This window comes from Periplaneta americana, chromosome 4 (genome assembly GCF_040183065.1).
Source record: "Periplaneta americana isolate PAMFEO1 chromosome 4, P.americana_PAMFEO1_priV1, whole genome shotgun sequence".
In the NCBI taxonomy this organism is placed as follows: domain Eukaryota; kingdom Metazoa; phylum Arthropoda; class Insecta; order Blattodea; family Blattidae; genus Periplaneta; species Periplaneta americana.
In genome coordinates, this window is record NC_091120.1 from 25652588 (window position 1) to 25675631 (window position 23044).

At 35.6% G+C, this 23044-nt stretch overlaps 1 protein-coding gene across 1 annotated transcript; it reads left to right on the forward strand.

The window, feature by feature from the left end:
• Nucleotides 1–1176: 1176 nt before the first annotated feature.
• On the forward strand, nt 1177–18484 carry wus (TM2 and DnaJ domain-containing protein wurst). Its single transcript, XM_069823045.1, has 5 exons — nt 1177–1738; nt 3236–3383; nt 8543–8747; nt 12554–12821; nt 14860–18484. The coding sequence occupies exons 1-5, from the start codon at nt 1499–1501 to the stop codon at nt 15067–15069; spliced, it is 1071 nt and encodes a 356-aa protein (XP_069679146.1). The 5' UTR covers nt 1177–1498; the 3' UTR covers nt 15070–18484.
• The last annotated feature ends 4560 nt before the right edge of the window (nt 18485–23044 follow it).

Sequence of the window (23044 nt, forward strand, 5' to 3'; positions counted from 1 at the left end):
TACTGTATTTCCCTGTAACATAAATGGATACACTACTTTTCTCTCCTCCTATAGCTAGTAAAATGATTTGTTTACATATTGCACTAGTAATACCAAACTCCTGTAATGGAAGGGGGGGTAACATGTTTCCGAGTATAGCCAGGTTAAAGTTAAAAATATTGGTAAAAATAAAGTGATGTCCCTGTACATACATACATAGGTCTACTCGTACAATGAAAAATACTGTATTTGTCGCAGGCATGAAAGTCTCGAATTGCAATAATGTCTTTTAATCATAACATTCTTTATATTCAATTGGATCAAAGAAATCCTTAATAGAGACCCACTCTTGGAAATTTCATTACGGAGTCATTATTACGCACTGTTTAAACATTACTTTTCGTGACATTGGTGAACAATACATAATTATTCGTGTGACATTAATTTCCATGTTGGGGGAGGGCTTAAGGGTGGACTCTAATTTTGAGTGGACTTCTGCCCACCAAAGCCCCTCTGCTGGCGCCGCCCCAAACCCTGGATGACCTGAACCAGAACCGCCTCAATCACATTCTCGACTGTAATGTACGGGGTAGGGTACCGGTAATAGGATACTGAAGCTAGCCGGGAGTAGCTGTTTTAATTTCAGTGTTACAGGCAGATACACTTTCTCGAACAATGCCTTTGCTTTTGTTAGTGTTTTGTTTTCTCTATACAATAAATCTTTATTTAATTTTCAGAAAATTAGTGTTTTTCATTTCTTACCCCCAGTGACGTCGCCAGGATCAGAGCAAGAGGGATGCGGATTGAGTGCGAGATTTAAAAATGGGGTGCGAGCTGTAAAAATGTGGTACATAAAAAATCCAAAATGTTCTTTCATGCACTTGCGCGCATATTATACATATGTTTATTATTATTATTATTATTATTATTATTATTATTATTATTATTATTATTGCTCATCACATCCATTACGATACACTATGGGACATAGTTGTTTTTTCACATCCAAGAAATTGTTTGTTTGTTTTTGTTCTTCAAAATAATTTATGCCTAGTATTTTGTTAATAAATTGCCCTTTGGGGTGCGGAAAGGGGTGCTCCGATTTTTTATGGGGTGCTTGCGCACCCTTTCGCACCCCCCTAGCGACGTCCCTGCTTACCCCCTTGGGTCATTGGCTTCACTGTGATAAAAAAAAATCGAAGTGGTTCTAAACTTTTTGAGCGGTGCACTTTCTCGTATTAGTGATACTAAAAAGTTTATATCTGTGAATGTATCGAGTTTTAATTTATATTGCAATGCTTTCGCTCTGTTTTTCGTAAATGCGGAACTGTGAAGTAAGTTAATTTTGGTATATAGTTGTCAGCACTGTTGCCCTAACAAAAGTCCCGTTGGCTATTGTGTTATGATGTCAGGTGCCATGTCATTGACATACATGTGTGCGTGTGTATGACGTACCACATAACAGGTGCCTTAGTAATTTGAATGTGTTTGATATAAAAGAGGACATTTTATCCTTAAAATGGCAAAGAAAAGTATATTCCTAACCTATTTCTTGTGGTTAGTTGGTGGAATTTTCGGTTTACATCATATTTATCTTGAAAGGGACGCACAAGCATTTGTTTGGTGGTGTACACTTGGTGGTTATATTGGTTGTGGTTGGTTAAGAGACATTTTCCATATTCCGGAATATGTTGCTGATGCAAATGAAGATAAAAAGTTTATGGAGAAGCATATACAACGAGTAAGGACTCACGAAACGGTAATAATGAGTCATTTCAAATTGTAAACATTAGTGTTTGTTCCATAAATTACAAGTATCTTAAGTATGCATATTTTCAAATATTTTATGTTAGTATGAAGACACGTAAATATTGTTATTATAAATTGGAAAAAATTGTACAAAAATGTTACAACACACATGAATTCTGTAGGTTCCTCGCATGTTAACTCATTTTCATAAGCCTATATTTGGAACTGGGGACATCTGACAGTGTTTGCAAATTTATTGCATTTCTTGTACAAAATTGATACCGGTAGGCCTAAACATAACGTCTTCCGGCTTCCTAATATAAGCTTACAGAATGAATTGTAATTGATTCACTAGAATCATAAGCTTTCTTTGTATTTAAATTAATACAAACTTAAAAACAACTCAATGATGAATGTTCTAAAAGTAGATATCGAAAAATTATGGTAATTTTCTAGAAGAACTACACCAAAGGATGTGTGTAACTGTTGTCTCTTTTATTTGGTACTTTCTATTGTAGGGTATGATTTGGACATTTTTTTTAAATAAAGTTCATGAATGATGAAGGATCTGTAGAGCGGAGAAAAATTCTCTCTGGCATCGGGTTTTCAGCTCTATCTGCTGACGTCTATCCACTAAGCCACACCGGATTCCAATACTGATGCCAGATTGAATCCTCTCAGTTTAAGCTCCACCTCTCAGTTCTCTTTAGTGGCCAACCCTCATGCACAGTTCTTTGCACTTAGGCTTACATTGGCCCATTTTGTGCCCTATAGATGTGATGATGGTCCAACTGCGACAGATGGCTGGGTAGTAGTATTCGGAATCCGATGCTGATAGGCCATTCTGCCTGATAGAGCCAGGTCCCATTCCCAGACGAGTACCAACCTGATAAGCCACAGAGCCTGGGACCCCAAGCCCTTCCTATATCACCATCGGAGACCTGTACTACCCCTAAGACTTACCTTAACCTGTTTTTAAGCATTTGTAAGTGATAGATGAAATGAGAAGAAGGTGAAGGGTGTTGGTGAAATGAAAGAGTGAAATGGGAGTGCCATGGGGAAAAACCCCTGCAGCATCTGCCTTGTCCACCACAAATTCCATCATGACCTGGCCGGAGATCGAACCTGGGCTGCCTGGATGGAAGACCAGCTCTAGCACTAGTGATAATAATTACTTGGTGATTTAAGACGGTGCTCGTTCCGTCGGATCCCGGCCACTTAGTCACTCGTAATGAGTGCACCTCTGCACATTGCCACTGTCACAAATCTGTGACACAGTGCATGAGGGCAGGCCACAAAAGGGAAACTGAGAGGATTCGATCTGCACTTGGAACTGGAATCCGGTGTGGCTTAGTGGATAAAGCGTCAGCACATAGAGCTGAAAACGCGGGTTCGAGTCCCGGTGCCGGAGAGAATTTTTCTCTGCTCCACCCATCTTTCTTCATTTCGAAAACATGTTTTGATTAAGGGTTTTCGTGGTTTAATACATTTTTTCTTTCAATTCCAGCCTCCATTTTCCAGCACAAGATTCTGTGGCATGGTTATAATTGCGTACCTTTGGAGTTCAGTTTTATGGCTTGCCATTCCAGAAGAGGATGTTGGCGGAATTAGTTGGAGGTGGCTCATTATTTTTGTGCCATTAGCATGTGCATTGGGTACGAATGTTGATATGGATATTTTCGTATTTTGTATGAAGTTATGAATGCCATCACCATGATCATAGGCAACAAGATCACGATACTTGTACTTTCATTATTATATCTTCGAAATTATTACTCATAATGCATGTCATATTGCAAAACTAGCAACAGTAATTCACTTTTTTTCTTTGACATTTGATTCCAAACTCTTATAGTAAGAATACTATCTAATTTGAAAATTTTACATTTTACTTGATTCATGTATGTTTATGGTTCCAGATATTGAGTGTTACAAGTAAATAGTAGCAGAGTTATGATTTATTAAATGTAACAACCCTCTGCTGCATAATGTTGCCTCAAAGCAACACATTACTTTTTATTTTTTCTGTGTGATGTTTATATCCATTCTCTTGCTCTGAGGCAACGCTCTGAAGTTAGCAACAAAGACAGAGTGAAAGAAAATTTAAGAAGTTGGTATCTCCAGCGAATAGGGATTATAAAGAATGGACACTGAGCGAATTTTCCTGTGTTTTGTTTCTCTGTGCGCCAGCGGCTAGTTCCACTTTCAAGCGCTAGAGGTAGTGTAATCGAGCATACGCTGAGAATAATTGAGAATAGAATTAAGGCACAGGATCCAAACATTGCCTACCTTATTGCATAATCCAGTAACGCTTTGCTTCAAATAAATTCAAGTTAACCGCTTTTCCTTATTTCTCAGTGACAAACTAGTTGTAATAATAATATTTTATATTTCAGATATAAATTATATTATAAAATAATATAATGCATTATAAAATTAAGTATCGAATTCGTTTAATATTTGTATATAATATAATATAGGTATATGGTTTTACTTCTCGTAAGAGTTTTGTTTTTCCATTTTCAGCGCTATCAAATCATTACATATTTTTAATTGTTGTTGGGGTCAACTTCTGAACTCTCATTATAAAGGAACTCTAGAGTCTAGACATTACAGCTAATGAAGGATTTATTATTTTATGGATCCAATTTATTTTATTTGAGTACATAATGTGCCTAGATGTATTAATTATATGTGTTATATTTCCGCTGTGTCGACTGCTAGCTGGTGTGATGTCAGCGCCAACTCTAGGGAGAAAGCAGAATCTGACGCTCTAGCTCGCTTGAAGGTCATTGAAATCGGTCCGGCTACATCAAAGGTACCGACGCGAAGTGTCCATTCTTTATAATCCCTATTCGCTGGTATCTCTGAGTCTATGGCGCCAATAAAACAGCTGAACGTTATTTGAGAAAAAAATAACTCGTGCAGTAGAGGGTTAAGAATATTCTAAAATATCCAAATTGGGAAATAAATATCTGTTGTTGCTTCATGCAGGTTATATTGGAAAAAATTAATACTGTACTTATAATGATTTCTTCACTTAAGTGTCCAGCATACTGAAATCACTTAAATTTCATTAATATTAACTTCGAAAAATAGTGTGGTCAAACTTTAACCCAGGAGAGGTCACTAAATACTATGGCACACACCTGGCATTTTGCTGAGGCTAGCGTTGCATTGGATTTTTCCTGTTATAACTTTTAAGAGGAGCGTAGTACTGAGTTGAAGTGACAAAACATTTATTTCTTAAGACCTGGAGCTTTCTTCTGATATATCACATTATGCAAGTATCTTTAAAAAGAATGCCTATACCTCGATACCTGCTTTAATACTTCCTGGGCCTATTATGTTCAACTGACTTTTGTACTGCAAAGTACATGTTTTCATTTATTTTAAAAAAGAGTAAGTTTTGTGGCAAAATAATTGCATTCAAGAAAGGTTTAGGAACTTTAAGTTAAATAATAAATCCAAATAGAATTAGAAGTCCATTGACTTTATGAAGGCATGACAGTGATTATTCCATCATAACTGAGTTAATGGTCTGACAGATATTTTCTCTATAGAGACCGTGTGTTGCTCGAAAAAAATTCTTCTAGCAGGTAGTAGCTAACACTTATAAAGTCAGCTAGAAAAAGAGACAAACTCGCAACCTCTTCTATTTTGGTGTGATTGTCATTTGAATTTGATACCTAGCAAAATTCTCATGTTAGTGACCAGCACCAGGTTAACCTTAAAAAAAGTTGACTGTAGATATTTAAAACTTAGCAGTATCACTTCTGAAATTGATCTGACCATTTGAACATTAGATTAAAATCGGCTTAATAAAGATTTTGAAAACCTCCAGACCTTGTCATGTGCCGAAGATAAGACTGTACTAAAAGGATAATTAAGATAATTGACAACTTTTTGATTTCTGCATCTATCGACTTTGGCAAAAACACTCCTCAGTTATCACCACCACTACCACCATTGGAACCGTAGAACCAAAAATGATAAACTATTGCTTATAATGACTGCTGTTCTCGCAGTCAGAATGTCATTATCTATTAAGAATTCTGAAAGTGATGCACCTGACTAAAGGTTTTCCCAGTCTATATTTTTATGTCGATGCATAGAGGTGTAAATAGAGGAAAGCTTGAAATTTCAGTAATCTAAATGCAAGGTTTATAACATCATGAACATACCAAAATTGAAGGGACCAAAAAAAATTGCTGTGTAAATGACAAGGAAAAGTAAATTTCTGGGACATGAAAGCAGTGTTCTGTACAGAATACTCCCGATTGACTGTGTGCAAGTTATCCATTTTGAGAATTAAGTGTGAATGATTTTGACTGAATAATTAATTAAAAAAATAACAACATTTACAGTTTCAGAACGGCCCCGAGGTTCACTCAGCCTCCTATAAAATTGAGTACCGGGTCTTTCCCGGGGGTAAAAGGCGGTCAGAGCGTGGTGCCGACCACACCACCTCATTCTAGTGCCGAGGTCATGGAAAGCATGGGGCTCTACCTCCATGCCCCCCAAGTGCCTTCATGGCATGTTACGGGGAAATCTTTTACCTTTTTACAACATTTACAGTCATACTTCCTGATACTCGAACTGAATATGGTGACATGTGAACTAAGCTTCGTAGTGTACTCTAGAAACAGACATATGAAGGGAGTGGGTAAAGTTCTGATTCATGCTGTCCATTGTGACATGGTAGGCTAGCAGGTTCTTGTAAATTTTCACTCTGTTGCTTAAGTATTTTCATGTGTATGGATGCTTGTTTTCAGTATGGCAGTATGTTAGTGGTAAAACAAAGAGAGTTGTTTAAGTCTGAAATAAATTATTATTATTATTATTATTATTATTATTATTACGTGTATCATTTATATTTAGATGTAAAATATTCAATATGTGTTGAAGTAAATTTTAAATTCAATGCTAAAAGCAAATACACTGACAATTCTTGCAAATATCTACAGTAAAAGCAAGGTTTTTTTAATTATCCATGTTTCTGCGATTATCAATAGTATCGAAAAATGGGATCATTCATAATATTATAAGGGTTTCAAACTGGAGCTGGGCAACACGATTCTTTTTCAGTGATTACGGATCATTTGTAACAGTTCATTCACAGTTTGTTCAGAACTCATCCCATTCTATGATTCAAAGCATTCTTTTGAATTGTAAACGAACGACTTGCACGATTCTTCACTTTGCAATCATGGGTAGAATAAAAGAATTCTACATATCTCGCATAGATGGCAGAGTAGGCCCGGGAAGGATACAGTCCTTTTATAATGAGAGTTGAGACATTATGAAGAGGAATATTTACAATTTTGTACGATTCATATATGCAGACAAGAACTGGTATACAATGAAACACAGATTTCTTTCTTTAAAAAAGTTGTACTTAGAACAGTCTGGTTCTCAGCCATCGATATATTATTAAATTAATAGTTCAGTACGTATTTAGACATAAATTCAGTTTATAACTAATTGACAAAAAAGTTTGTAATGACTATCGATAGTATTGATAGTTTTGATTATAACTATAACAATTGATAGGACTATTGATAGTAGGAATAACAATTGATAGTACTATTGTCCATCTCTAAGCTGTGACAATTAGCTATAGTAATACATCTATACTAATAATAAATCTATAGCCGAAATTTTTCTGGTAATTTTCGATTTTCCAAAAATAATTGGTCCTGACATGTATAATTAACCGCCCTGAAACCGAAAATCGCTTTTTTGAAATTTTTGTTTGTTTGCATGTATGTATGTCTGTCTGGCTGGATGTTTGTTACCTTTTCACGTGATAATGGCTGAACCGATTTATATGAAAATTAGAATATAAATTAAGTTCGTTGTAATTTAGAATTTAGGCTATATGGCATTCAAAATATTTTATTTAAAAGGGGGGTTATAAGGGGGCTCGAATTAAATAAATCGAATTATCTCCATTATTATTAATTTTCATAAAAATATTACATAACAAAAGTTTCTTTAAAAATAATTTCCGATAAGTTTTATTCCATGCAAAATTTTGATAGGACTGATATTTAATGAGATAAATGAGTTTCAAAATTACAATAACAATGCCATCTAAGGCGGTGTAATGAAATAAAACACAAATGACTTCGTCTATAAGGGGCCTTGGACAGCAACAATCGAAAGCTATGAAACATAAGGTAGCCTACAGAGAATATTTCTGTGTTTGTATGAAGTAATATCGGAAGCTAAATTAACCGATTTGTATAATTAATTATTAATTCACCATTGGAAAGTGTAGTTTCTCTAGATGGACATAATGCTATAATGTTATTACAGTAACTTCTGAGTGAATCGAGGACAGGTAAGATTAAAATAGCTTCTTATGCACAGAAAACTTGATAGGCATTCTTTTCCTGTATTTCCTAAAATAATTTTTATGACTGGATCAAAATGATCGCATTTTAATTTTTTTAATACAATTTAAATTAAGTAACATAATAAACTATTTATCCTTCTATCAAACACGAATGTTCCCTGGATCAAATGTCATATTTTAATTATGTAATTACTTATATTTATTTCTAACAGGTGCAGCGGAGCGCACGGGTACGGCTAGTAATGAATATTTGAAATTTCCAGAGGAAGTTAATTTTTCTATAAGAGCAATAATTCCCCTGAACTAAGCTTATCACTAATTTGAATTCATCATAGCTTGAAAGAACTGTTACAATTGATGAAGGAATTATCTTTAACATAGTCGTTATTATTGCTGTAGTTGATATAAATAAATGTATGCTACAGGCACTTACATTATTTCCTCTTTTAAAAGGTGTGTGGACAGTGGGTAACATTGGTAGAGAAGAAGGCACAATTCATTGGGCTCTCTGTGGGGCCTATGCGACTCTTCCACTGTACTGGTTCCTTGATGATGATTCAACTTGGTACACGATAATGACATTTGTTTCGGCTTTGGCATTTGATACAAAGTCAAAAAAGTGGAGAAGAAAACCAAAAGCGCACAAGTCTCTTACAAAGTGAGTATGTGACATTTTGTAATTCATTTCTTGTTTAATATAGCCTACAATAAGTTTTAGCCATGCAGCAAAAGTACTGGATGATATAAAAATGAATATTGCTGATATTCTTGCTTGTTACGTATTTCTCTGTACGTCACTAAAACGACAAACAGAGCAGATCAAGAGACCATTCAACCTGCAGACAGTTCTTACACTGCTCACTTTAAGGCTGTTTGCATACATACTGCATTGTTGACACCTTGATATTGACATGAATGTACTTCTCTGTACTTAAAATTGTCTTCTTCTTATTCTTCTTCATCTGGTTCAATATTAGAACTCATTGGTCTGTTGCAGTTTCAATCCATCATCATTCTGGTACTCCTCACTTTCAAACTTGATTGTAGTAATTTATTTTCTCTCTCTTCCATACGTTTTCATTTCATATAACCCTCTGTTTCATTTTGGAAGTATTGATAGAAATAAGATTTATAGAAATAAAATTTAACACGAGAAAGACATATAATACATATTCCAAAGTGATATAGTGTTAAAAGTTGTGTAATCAAGATGTAAAATAAGATTTATTATATTCCAAATCTGATGAAGCAAGAGAATACAATCACATTACTGAATTAATCTACAAACATATATTAACAGAAACTTTTCGTTGGTGTATGAAATGTTGCAGGCATGCAGTAATAATTGGCTTGGAATTGTTTTTGATTTTCTTAAAAAATTCTTACTTTCCAGAATTATTTGTGTCTTTATATATGTATATATTTACTAACATCAATATTGTCTAAATTTAATAAAAACAAAAGTATAATATGAAGCCTACATACCTATGTGTAGATTTTCCACTGGAGCTCATATTATCCTTTTATTTTAAGGAAATTGTTCTGTGTCCCAACAGTGTTTTGTCAGGACTACAAAATCTTTCTACATATGTTGGATAAAAAGTAATGGCAACACTCCTGTCACGTGACGATGGTGCGTTTGAGACTTGCCAGCTGTGTGGACATGAACAAGGACTGTTAGATGAGTTAGTGCAGCCAGCGGCGACAGTACTCTGTCAATCTACTGCAGTGTGTAGAACATTGACTTTCATAGGGATAGTGCGAGTGCCCTGAGACCATGTTTACAAAACTAGAGCAACGTTCCTGGTTCAAAATTGAAGTGACACGAGGTCATAGTGCACAAGAATGTTTTCAGGGACTGCATGAAGCATATGTCGATGCAGCGTTGCCATATCGCACAGTGGCACGATGGGTTAAAGCGTTCTGGGAAGGCAGGGATGTCGTTCAGTACAACTTCCGTACAGGACGATCCCGCGTGGAGGACAACACAGTTCAACTCCTTTGCTTCCCTGTTGGATGCTGATCGCCGATGGACTGCGCATGAGTTAGCAGCGGAAGTCTGAGTATGTCACAAAACTGAGCTCCACATTCTGCGAGACATTCTGGGTTACCGAGGTTTAACAGTGGCACCGCTATTCAGTCGCACAGGCCTTGTTGGACCGGTACCAAAGGAAAGATGACGACTTTCTTGGACGAATCGTCGCTATGGACGAAACCTGGGCTCGTTCATACAAACCAACCAAACTTGAAACGTCAATCAAATGAATGGAAGCATCCAGGTTCTTCTCGTCCGAAGAAAGTGCGCCCTACACAAAGTGCTGTGAAAGTGATGTTCATTGTGGCGTATGATATTGATGTAATACTGCACCACGCTATACCTCCAAGGCATACGGAAAACGCGGACTACTGGAACATCCACCGTACTCACCCGATATGATCCATGCGATTACGATCTTTTCACCAAAGTGAAAGAACCACTGCGAGGGACCCGGTACAATACCAGAGATGAACTTATCCGTGCTTTAGGGCGGTCAATACGGAACATCAACAAAGATGGACGCGCTGATGGTGTACGACACCTTCCAAACATTTGGCAAAAGGTAATAAATAAGAGGGGCGACTATATAGAAGGTACGTAAATGTTGTACCCCTGTGAATAAAGGCATGTCAGAAATATCGAACTGTTGCCATTCCTTTTTATCCAACCTTAGTATTTGATATTTCAAGATTAAAATGACTGTCAGAGTTGTAGAAACCATTCATGTGATTTATTGGCAACTGAAAAATGATGGTAACTACAGAACGTGGTTTATTTCGCACTGGAAAAACATCTCTAGTACCACCACTGCTACTATACACGCATCTATTTATTAGCTGTGGTTGCCACAGCAGTGGATTTTCAGGTGAGGCAAGGGAGGCCGTGCCTCCCCTAATATTTTACCAGAACACAATATGGCAGTAATAATTCCAGCTGAATTAAGATCATAGACAAGTTACAGCAAATGACAATTCTTCCTTTTATATTAATTTTACTATTCACTATGACTAAGATATAAGTTACGTAAAGTCGACCACATCCAGTTGGTGATGCCCGCTCGCTTTACTGTAGATAGATAGTACAAATAATTCGTACTGAAAAATAACAGATAGCGCTGTAACCTGTATAGTCGACATCTAGCAGCCTGTTGTGTCTATGCGAGAGCGGGAGAGAGGAGTCGGCTACATGACGCTACTCCCCGGTAACCATGACAACAGCAGTTCAACCTATAAGATAGCTGATTAGAAAAGTGTTTAAACTTGAAAGAACGCGCAAGGGGAGCCGATTTGGAGACGTCCTACCCACCGCTGACAACTGTACTGCTTATAGTCACGGCTGGTTTCGGCTGTATTGGGAAGCTCTCTCTCTTTCTCTCTTCTTGGTTTTAGAAAATTGAGTCACGTGTTGTTAGTTTTCTCTTGCGTAAAAGTTTTCATTTATGTTGTTAGATTTTTCTCTTGTTTGCGGGTGTTCTTGTTATTTTATTCTTTTGTGTTATGAGATGTATTTACTTATACAGTATTTTAAATATATCGAGAGTTTAGAAACAAATGCAGATTTGTCTCTAGCTTCTTCTAGTACCAGTTATTCAGTATGTTGTGACCTATTTGATCTGTTTGCGAAGAAAGAGGATCGTCGAGTTAATTTGCTATAAAATTAGGGTATGTAATAGTAATGAGCAAGCCCCGGATTCTTAGGTTCGAATCAATTTTGTTGCTATCTCGTTACTCTCGAAATATTGCTTTTCTTATTCGTTTAATGTAGCAAAGCATAATATTCTTAAATTCAATATGACCTAAAAAGACCTAATTCGTAGGTTAGGACTTGCAGTGTCCTAATGAGAGGCAATCTTTATCAAGCCATTGTAATATATTAATAATATGTTGTTTACTTTTACTTTTTTTCCCCCGTAAAATCATATAAATTCCTAAACATAAGATTTAAAATCCTAAAACATAAATTGGAAAACCTAATTTTAATTTCTTAAAACCTATAACTTCTGTGCTTGGTAATGAGGTACGTCACAGTCCTTATATTTTTATATTCTCATCATTCACGTCTTGGCCTCCCCAACTTTCAAACCCACCATCCGCTACTGGGTTACCAGGTTTTCGGAATGCAAGTAAGAGACAGTTGCAACATGCAACAAGGTATTTGTTTGCACTATAGACTAACTATATATTAAATTCAAAAGTTAAATACAGTAACTAATTGAGATATAAATAGTCATCGTAATAGGAACTACTGTAGAACTGTCACTGTTATTGTGTTATGGAGATAAGACAATTGTATTATGCTTGAATTCTAGGCAATAGATAAGATTTTTACAGCTGTTACAACATGCTATTGTTTGTATACTCACAATGACTTGTTTGAACAACCTGTGTGCAGTGTAATGTGTTTGTTGTATGTGTTCTTTCATACAGGCGCATCGCCATATTGTCTGTGTGTGGTATGCTGTACCTCTCCTTGTGGGGGAGTTACCTTTATTTCAACGCCAAATTTACAGATAGTGATGGAGAAGAGATTAAGGTATCAGAATCTTTACATCATTTCTTCACTTCACCGCTATGGACAGATTTAAAACAGTCATTGTATGACACTTGGAATTATGCTCAACATCATGGCTGGTATGAGATATGGAAACAGTTAATAGATCTATCGGATCCTCATGGAGAGCAAAATGCTTATAAGGTATATTGTCGCATTTGTAATCAACTTAAAATTTTCTTAATAATATTTACATCATAAATTATTGTTGTAAGATAGTCAGGATTGTCACAATAGTCCTGAATTTAAGACTTGCTAATTGCACTATAGATTAATACTTTCACATTTTAAGAAATGTTGGTTAAGGTAAATACTAGTAATAAAATATTATTGAAAAAATTAACCAAATTTCTTGAAACTGATATAAGATATTTAGAGAAATGATTTGATTTTCTAATTGAAAATGATTCTAGAACGAAAATATTGTACTGTATTTACGTTATTATATGTAGTATGCACCAAGGAAAATATAATAGAAGTTACTGGCCACCAGAAACACCCTCCCACTGCTCGTGATGTCATCTGCCGTCGAGGCTGGAACCTTTAACTTGCTCGCATATCCAGAACAGTCCCATTGTAGCACTTAAGGAAAATACAATAGGTCTTGTTTTAAGCTATGGAAAGCAATGCAGCACAGATATTTCTGATACCCGATTTCTCCAAGAAACTTTATACTTTGTTCCTCATGAAACCAGCAGAAGTAACATCTTGGTAAACCTTGATAAGAGAACAAATTGTATAGACTTATAAAGTTGAGTCCATTTCTGTTTTACCTTCCTAGAGGTGCCTCAAGTAATTTCTTTTTGGTTTTACTTTGCCAAGTTTGTAGTTCAGTATATATGTGTGTTAATTCAGTGTTTGTTAGTGAGTGCAAGAGGATTTAAATTATAAAAATGCCTTGCAATTGTGCATCAGCAACATGTAAAACAGAGGGAAAAGTTGCGGTGATAAAAACGTTATTTACCATTGATTTACTTCCTAGAGGTACTTTGACTTCTTTTCAATATTACTTTGCTAAGCTTGTAGTGCAGTTGTACAGGACTGTATTTCTTAGTGAGTGTAAAGGATTAATTTATAAAAATTTCTTGAACTTGTGTAGTAGCAACATGTAAAAACAGAGGGAAAAAATTGTGGTGATAAAGACATAATTTACCATCAGTTTTCAAAGGCACAGGCTGTACCTGAAAGGTGGATATATTTTCGTAAGATAGCAGATAGTTTTAGACCTGAAATATCGTATATTTGTTCGATCATTTCGATAATCTTGATTATGATCGTGATCTTAAACAGAATTATTAGGGTTACCACAAAAATTGAAACTAAAGAATTCGACCAAACCTCATTTATTGTTACCTAATAATAGATAGTGTGGTATCCAAAAGGACGAACACGAAGCAAGATTTTATTTGAAAGAAAAGATTATGTGTGAAATTTTGAAGCCAGTTACATAAAATACATGTAGTGGAAGTGAACATATCAAAGAGAAAATAAATGAAGTTATTAAAATTCGAGTGGTAAACAATAAACAGTTAAAAGAAATAAAGTAGCAAATGACAAAATATTGCAATTGGAACAAAAAATTTAAGAACTTGAGAAATAACTTTCAAAATCTAAATAATGTTTTGTTAAATATGAACAATTCTTTTCAGAATGCCAACGTAAAACCACAACTCATTGCTCGTGTAAATTTTGGGACAGTAGCTGTGACACTTCATGCAGTTTCGAAAAGAAATACTGCTTCAGCTAATTTCAACAGATTTCATTAACTGACTTTCCTTTCCAATACTTTTATAACACACTATTTCTAAAATATTCCCTCATATCGTAGATGATAGACCAATAGACAAAGTGCTACAGGATAGTTATGCCCTGGGGCACAACACACACTCCTAACCAAGCGGTTTGCAGGGACTTACTCAGGTTTTTATGTATGAATTATGACAATTACGTGGTGAGTCATGCATGCCAGTCTCTGCCACATGTGCTCATCCTCACGTGCGGTATTTAGGTCAGAATTACTACAGGTATGGCGAAATCTCGTTGTTGAACCAAGGCCTTTTTTTGTATGTGCAGGCATGCATGCTTAACTGATTTAGCTATTTGTACTGACCCTAACAAATAGGGTAACCTTCTCGTCTTATTTGCTGTAGCTCATTCTCAAATATTAATTTATTTTGTATAGGTTTTAGGTGTGTCCAGCAGTGCATCGCAGCAAGAAATCACAGCCAAGTGGCGAGCCTTATCCAGGGAATTCCACCCTGATAAAGTAAAAGATCCTGCCTTAAAGCAAGAAGCTCAAGACAAATTCATGGAAATCCAACAAGCATATGAAATTCTATCAAACATCAAGTCTAAACGGAGCCGCAGAAATAAGAAATATTCTCCAGATTAGTGATCTGAAATGTTTAGCACTTAAGAATCTCTGATTGTCAAGTAAATTATTTTTTTACCAGAATTCATAGGCAATATTCACTTTTTTTTTTTTCCGAGAAATGCGTGAAAACAAATTTGGGGTTTAATGTAGGATTTTACCTTCACGTATTGTCAAATGTGATTGGTTGAAGTGCAACATTGTAACCCTTTCTTTTTTTTTTTTTGTATAGTTTTTATTGCATATTTCATACAACCTTAAAATGAGACTACATTTTATATGTAGGTGTTCATTCTGATAAAATGGCTCAAATCTGTCCAGAGAGGAAGATATTTATGTTTAACCTCTTTCCTGTCAAAGAATGTGATAACTGATAACAGACATAACTTGTGGCTTTATCTGTAACGTGCTCACTGCTCATGAGTCTCTGGATTTTAAGCCAATATTACATTCACCCTCAGCCTAATTGTCGGAATTGGAATTTGACAGTCATGAGTACTGGATAGTTAGGTTTGAATAACATTGCATTAGTTCCACTAAATCATCACAAAGAATTCATGATTTATTAATAACTGACATAATCTTCAGTATTGAATAATAAGAACTTGATGCTGTACAACGACATTCATTTGTCCTTTTGTTATTGTTTGTGGTTATCTGGTGTTATTACTTAACGAAGCTCGGAATAGGATGAACTGGCGGCGCTACTATAGCGAGCGCAATGATGTCTTATTACTCCGCTTGATGGATGACTGACTGTTTTGCACTGGTTCTCAGTGAAGGCGCAAATGCTCCCATGTTCCAGTAAAAAAAAAAAGTACACCGTGTCCGAAATGAAACCTACCGATAAAGATACTATAGTCCCGCCGCTCTAATTTCCGGCAGCCAATCGCGTTTCAGGTCGGCTACATTTAAACGTGTGTGTCTTGTGATTCGCTGATTCATTTCTTAAGGCTCGATAAATACTTAATATAATCGCCCGCCATTTTAGCTCTTTCGTTGGTGTTCGCAGAAAGCACATGAAGACGTTATTTCCGCTCAATTATTTGCTGAATTACATTGTGTTTGATTTATTATCATAGGAGCTACGACATGATAATGTTTAATGGTGTGGCAAATAGATTCCTCACATGGTAGCTCGGCAACGTAAGAACAAAAATGGCGAACGATACTACCTACCTGGACTTTATAGAGCCTTCACTTTCTAAGACGTAAGCAAAGAGGCGGAGTCACTCCGGAAATAACAGCGTCGGGACTATAAATAATTTATTCCTTAATTATGACACACAAAAACAAATTAGGAGAAAATATTAATCAACTCAACAAGTTTATGTCACCATCAGTAAATCTCTAGTAGCACAACACACATCTAACCTGTATTCAATCTCTTTCCAGGCAATGTGTAACATCTGCAGACTTACAGATCTTACTGTGTCGATAATCCTTTGACATAACACTTGAAGGTGTTGTAGACACGGTCTTTCACGAATCCCCAAAGAAAAAAATCCAATGATGTAAGATCAGGACATCATGGGGGCCATGCAATAGGACCACCACGACCAATCCAACGTCCTGGGAAATGATTGTGTAAAGTTTCAATGACTGGTCTAATGAGCATATCGAGTTATACTGCACCATTCTCTGTGTTCTCTATGAAGGATAAAGGTCCAATCACTTCTGAACTGATTAATCCACACCAAACATTTAACTTTGGAGAGTTATGTTCATGTTAAAAAATTACGACTTGCTTGCCTGACAGATTTCCATAGACTTCGTGTGAATGCTTCACGAATGGCTTCGATGTTTTCATCCGATGTCCTCTTCCTACCGCCGCCACCATGTTGCTGAAAGTCTCCATTTACTAGCAAATTTTTGTGCCACTGAACAATGCTGTGCCTATCAGGAGCTGCATGGCCGTATTTTTCACGAAATCTCCGCTGACCTGTAACCGGAAACTTAAACTCTGCCAACCAATAACAGCACTGCACTTTTTCTTGAGGTGTGAATGTAGCCATTTTGGAAAACAATCTGTGTATACACAACAATAGAAATAACAGGTTCGCCAATTTCACGAAATAAAAACTTGAGTTTCTCTACATTTTAGTGCAAGCTGGCCATATGTAACTTTTATGGATGTCTAGTTAGTTCATTTCTTTATCTGTAGGTTTCATTTCGGACGCAGTGTATATCATGTACCGGTAACAATACCGTACAGCCGATGATGATGTCGCAGAGTATTAATACATCATTAGAGACAACTGACATGATGCCAAAAATACTGAGTTATAATTTTTACTTTTTTAATGTTTTTGTTGCAAATATAATTTGTTGTCCGTGGTTTAAACCCTATTGCTAGCCATTCTGATTGAGGTTTTCATGGTTTCCCTTAGACACAAAGGCAAATGCCTACAGATTAGACGTTTACATACCATGATTCATAACCAATAAATAAATAAATAAGCATAAACATTAAAACATAATCTAAATCAGTTACATGAACACAAACCATCTAGAACACGCGAAAATAAAAACAGAAACCCAATAATAGTCAGTGATCTACTGGTATAATCAAAAGATCCTACACACACGGTATGACAATAGATGTTAAATCGTACATGAACATACTTAAAAAATAAAAGGTATTTTTTTTTACAAATATAATGTGGTAGCATATCTAAAGAAACTCCACAATAATTATTTGCCTATGGAAAGATTTGTTTTCTTGCTTATTTTGTTTTATGTCTATATAGTTACATGAACTGCAAGATACGGCCATTTTCAGCAAAGTAGCTTGTAATCATTACTTCACAATAAAGCCAGCTAAAGGCATCAATTTCTCTTAATCTTAACCGTAAACAGGGTGATTGAGACCACCCGTAACAGTAATTTATTTCGGAAACTAGTGCATTAAAATTTTGGAGAAAAAAATATTTATTACTAAACCACATGTGAACTTTCACTTGAGCTTGATTTCATCAATCAGCCTTAACAGGAAGTAGGGTCAGTGGCGTATCACTTCAAAATTTGAAATAGTCCGGGTGAAGTAAGGTACCATTTGATAGAGCTCTTCAAAACAAACTACTTTCATAGGAAACGTTTTTACCAATTCCAACTCTTTCAATAAGAAAACGTACAAAAAGATAATGCCATCAATATTGAGAAATGTTAAAAGACGAAAATGTAAACAAGACAATTAATGTTGACATTTTACTGAAAGACTGGACATCGTTTATCAAGACTGTTCCACAATAAGAGATGACATAAAACAGCGAATCCGGGAGACCTGCCAGTCACTTGACCACGCCGAAGTGTTACGAGTCACTGACAGTGTTAGAAGAGTACGGGTATGTGCTGCTCAGAACGGCAGACAGTTTGAACATTTATAAAAATTAATAGAATTGTCCAGTCTTTCAGTAAAATATCAACATTAATTGTCTTGTTTACATTTTTGTCTTTTAACATTTCTCAATATTGATGGCATTATTTTTTTGTACGTTTTCTCATTGAAAGAGTAGGAATTGGTAAAAACGTTTTCTATGAAAGTTTGTTTTGAAGAGCTCTATCAAATGGTACCTTATTTGACCCGGACTCCCATTTAAAATTTTGAAGTGATACGCCACTGACCCTTCTTCCTCTTAGAGCTGATTAATGAAATCAAGCTCAAGTGAAAGTTCACATGTGGTTTAGTAATAAATATTTTTGTCTCGAAAATTTTAATGCACTAGATTCCGAAATAAATGACTTAGCCTAGGTGTGGTCTGAATCACCTATTGCCTTTTCGTACGTTTTCTCATTGAAAGGATAGGAATTAATAAAAACGTTTCCTATGAAAGTTGTTTGTTTTGAAGAGCTCTATCAAATGGTACCCTATTTGACACGGACTCCCATTTAAAATTTTGAAGTGATACGCCACTGACCCTTCTTCCTCTTAGAGCTGATTAATGAAATAAAGCTCAAGTGAAAGTTCACATGTGGTTTAGTAATAAATATTTTTGTCTCGAAAATTTTAATGCACTAGATTCCGAAATAAATGACTTAGCCTAGGTGTGGTCTGAATCACCTATTGCCTTTTCGTACGTTTTCTCATTGAAAGGATAGGAATTAATAAAAACGTTTCCTATGAAAGTTGTTTGTTTTGAAAGCTCTATCAAATGGTACCCTATTTGACCCATACTCCCATTTGAAATTTTAAAGTGATACGCCACTGACCTTACTTCCTGTTAGAGCTGATTAATGAAATCAAGCTCAAGTGAAAGTTCACATGTGGTTTAGTAATAAATATTTTTTTCTCGAAAATTTTAATGCACTAGTTTCCGAAATAAATTATTGTTACGGGTGGTCTGAATCACTCTGTATAACACAAAGTGCATTTTTGCTCTGCAAGTGTCCTTCCATGCACGGCTTCAAATTGAAGTCCAGAGTCAGCTGTCTAGCGGAGTAATAAGACATCATTGAGCGAGCGAGGCTGCTGATGGCTGGAATGCAAATGTAGAAGGGTTATAGTTCCCAAACTCACCACCGAGCTTGGTTGCATAATACATTCCATCTTATTAACAACTTGTTCTGCATTTCTTTTTGTTGTTGTGATTTCCACACTTCACGATCAATGCATTTAAATAGAGTTAGTCCTGTTATGTTAATTGCTTTCTCTTGAGAATTACTGTTTGAAACTACAGAGCGTTCGTCTACAGGTGAGGCCAGGAAAGCGGCATGTACTGATACGCCACTTTGTGCGCGCAGTTGTTGAGACACACTTGACAATCAAGGTCGACAAGTTATCAGTTGTGAGCCAGATGTTGCAGTATTTAACACGTACAGTGCAGTTTCTTGACACAATTGCTTAAATATTCAGTGTTGTGTAAAATTTGTTAACAATGCAAAACGCAAAATTCACGCTTGAACAGAGAGTTTTTATGTATGATGCATATGTGAAAACAGAGTCGTGCAGAGAGGTGCGTAGGCAATTTGAAGTAAAATATTCGGGTGCTCCAATTCAGGGTAGAGAAACTGTTAGACGTCTTGTTAACAAATGAAGGACAACAGGGTCGATAAATGCTACAATTTCTAAGCGAAAACGAAGAGTATTGACGGGAGAAAAAATTGATGAAATCAGTGCATAATTTACACGCTCTCCTAATAAATCTCTACGACGTGTTTCACAGGAAGTTAGTGTTTCAAAAACATCAGTCTTTACTGCTGCTAAACTTTTAAAATTAAAACTCTACGGAGTATAGTATAGAAAGCAGAAGCTTACGGATAGACGATTCCCGCAAGTGACACCGCAGGCAGGCTGCTTTCCTGGCCCCACCCGTAGGCGAACGCTCTGTATTATCAGTATTTTTTTTTTCAACAAAGATTTTATTAAGTAGCTTGTTTATTGCAACTTGAGGAGAGATATACATTGCACTGAGTTTGTATTCTTTATTCAGATCTGTTCGCAAGGAAAATAACAATGACCTTTCATGGTAGCTATTTATTTATTTCACAAGGAAACATTTTTAGACATATTTATTTTTTTGTTAATGGGAATATTGTTATTGGTATGAATATGTAACATGTTTTGTAGCTGCACCCAGACATCTGGCAGTATATTTGAGTTGGAAACTTCCATGCATTAGTTGAAATGGTCAAGGTGAACAACTGATAACATAGCAAGTCAAGGAAAGCTAATTCCAATACATGTGCAGTGAAGATTATTTTAACTTACATAACATTACAGCACACTGTGACATGCCTTAATTGCACTGGCGGACAAAAAATGTGGGACACTTGAATTTTACTTTGTATTTAATGTCACCAATATTTTTTAAATGGTGATTAATTTAATTATATGATTATAAACGTAACATAGTCTGAAAACGAAAATTATTGATTTCATACCACCAACAATAACATCACAGTCTAGATTTGAACAAAATTTTGCTTATGCAGAATGTGACAACAATGGCATTATTGTTGGTAATTGTTGTTATTCTATTCTACGGCAGAAGAACATTAGGACAAAAACAAAAATGATGATATATGAATCCATAGTTAAAAGCACATTACTCTATGGATGTGAAGTTTGGCAGATACTTGAGCATATGAAAAATAAGCTTCTATCTACTGAAATGGATTTCCTGAGAAGATCAGCCATGAAGTCAAGACTAGATAGGGTTAAGAACGAGGATATTAGAAGACTTGTGCATAAAGAGAAATCAGTCATCGAAGAAATACAAAGAAGACAGTTAATTTGGTACAGACATGTTCAGCGGATGGAAAACGAAAGACTGCCGAAGACTATCTTGAAATGGGTTCCAAATGGGAGAAGAAGAAGAGGGCGACCGCGAGATACATGGATTAAAGGAGTTAATAATGCTATGTCACAGAGAGAGTTACAAGACTGTGATTGGGAGGACAGAAGAAGATGGCAAATGGCAACTAGGATCCGGAAGGCGACCCTTCTCACTGTGAAGCCGGACATATATGTATATATATATATATATATATAATTGTTGTTATGAAGTCATGTTCATTTTCTTTTTTGTATAGTAAGATTATAATCTTATTAATCACTATTTATAAGATATTGGTGTAGGGTTGCCAACTGTTTGGAATTTTTCCGGATTGTCAGGAAATCACTCCTCTATGCAGGAAAAAACTTAAATTCTTTTCAGGATGCTTAATGATATAATTAATTACGATACTTAATCACTCATTTAAAGTTTGTGTGACTGCAACCTGTGTATATTTTTGTGTGGCTTTGCTTTGTTCATAGTGTGATTTTTTTCTTTTTATTTCTATTATTGTATTAGTATTTCTGGTGGTGTGAAAGTGAAGGCCTGATGGCCTTAACTACACCAGAATAAATAAATAATGTCCGGAATTTTGTTCACTGCAATATTAATATTTCATTATTAGAGATCCAAAGTAGTTTGCAATGACATTTGAATAATTTGCGTGATTCTGATGTGCATCTTTTTAAGAAGGAAGCACTGAATGTTTATCAGAGGGCCATTGACTATTTGCAAAAATGGTTTGATTACGACTCTTCACTTCTTAAGAAAATCACATTTCTAAGCCTTAATGATACTTTCACATTCAGTGTCCTTACTGAAATTGTGAATATATTGCATGTTAATATAGAACTGGACTTCGAAAATGGTGATGCATTGTACCAAAAGTATTGTCTATTGAAAGAGATGATGCCAAGAACTCTGGGACACTCTTTTGAAGACATGTAGTGTGCCAAACTTGAAGAAAATTGCTGAACACATACATGCTTTTCCAATTAACAATGTTTAAGTGGAACGAATTAAAAAAAAATGAATCTCTGAACTGATGAGAAGAACCGGATGAAGTCAGAACTTGTAAAATCAGAACTCTTAGTAAAGACGAACTTTAATATGTCGTGTTGAGAATTTTTTGATTATGTTTCAATAAAGAAAGAACTATTAAACAAAAACAAAGGAAGCAACAAGTATTATTTTAAACAATGTTATTGTAGTGAGTGTAGAGACATGTGTACTTATCAACCTTCCGTGCTTTTCACTGTGTACAGACAGACATATGGCATGCAAATCTAGTCTTTCAGGTGAAGCTCCCTGTAAAGCAGATTTGAACAATTTCAAGGGAAAAATTGTTCAGACATATGGCATGTTCTTTAATATAGAGCTACACCGCTACAACCAAGTAATAACACAAAGGCAATTCTAATTGTTTGAGCGTCAAAATACAAGTGTACTTACGTTGAAATTCATTATAAGTTTATGTGCTTTTTTATTTTATTAATGTGTCCTGAATTTCCGTCCTCTAGAGTTGGTGACCCTATATTGGTGACATATTAAATACTAGAGTTGGGTTGATTCGTGAACGAATCGTTCATTCGAATGACTAATAATAAAGAATTGTAAGAATCGATTCATGGTATCAACGAATCGTCGTTCAAAAGAATCGTAACGAATCGTCGTTCAAAAGAATAGTAACAACTCGGCATGGTATCGTAACCCACGATTCT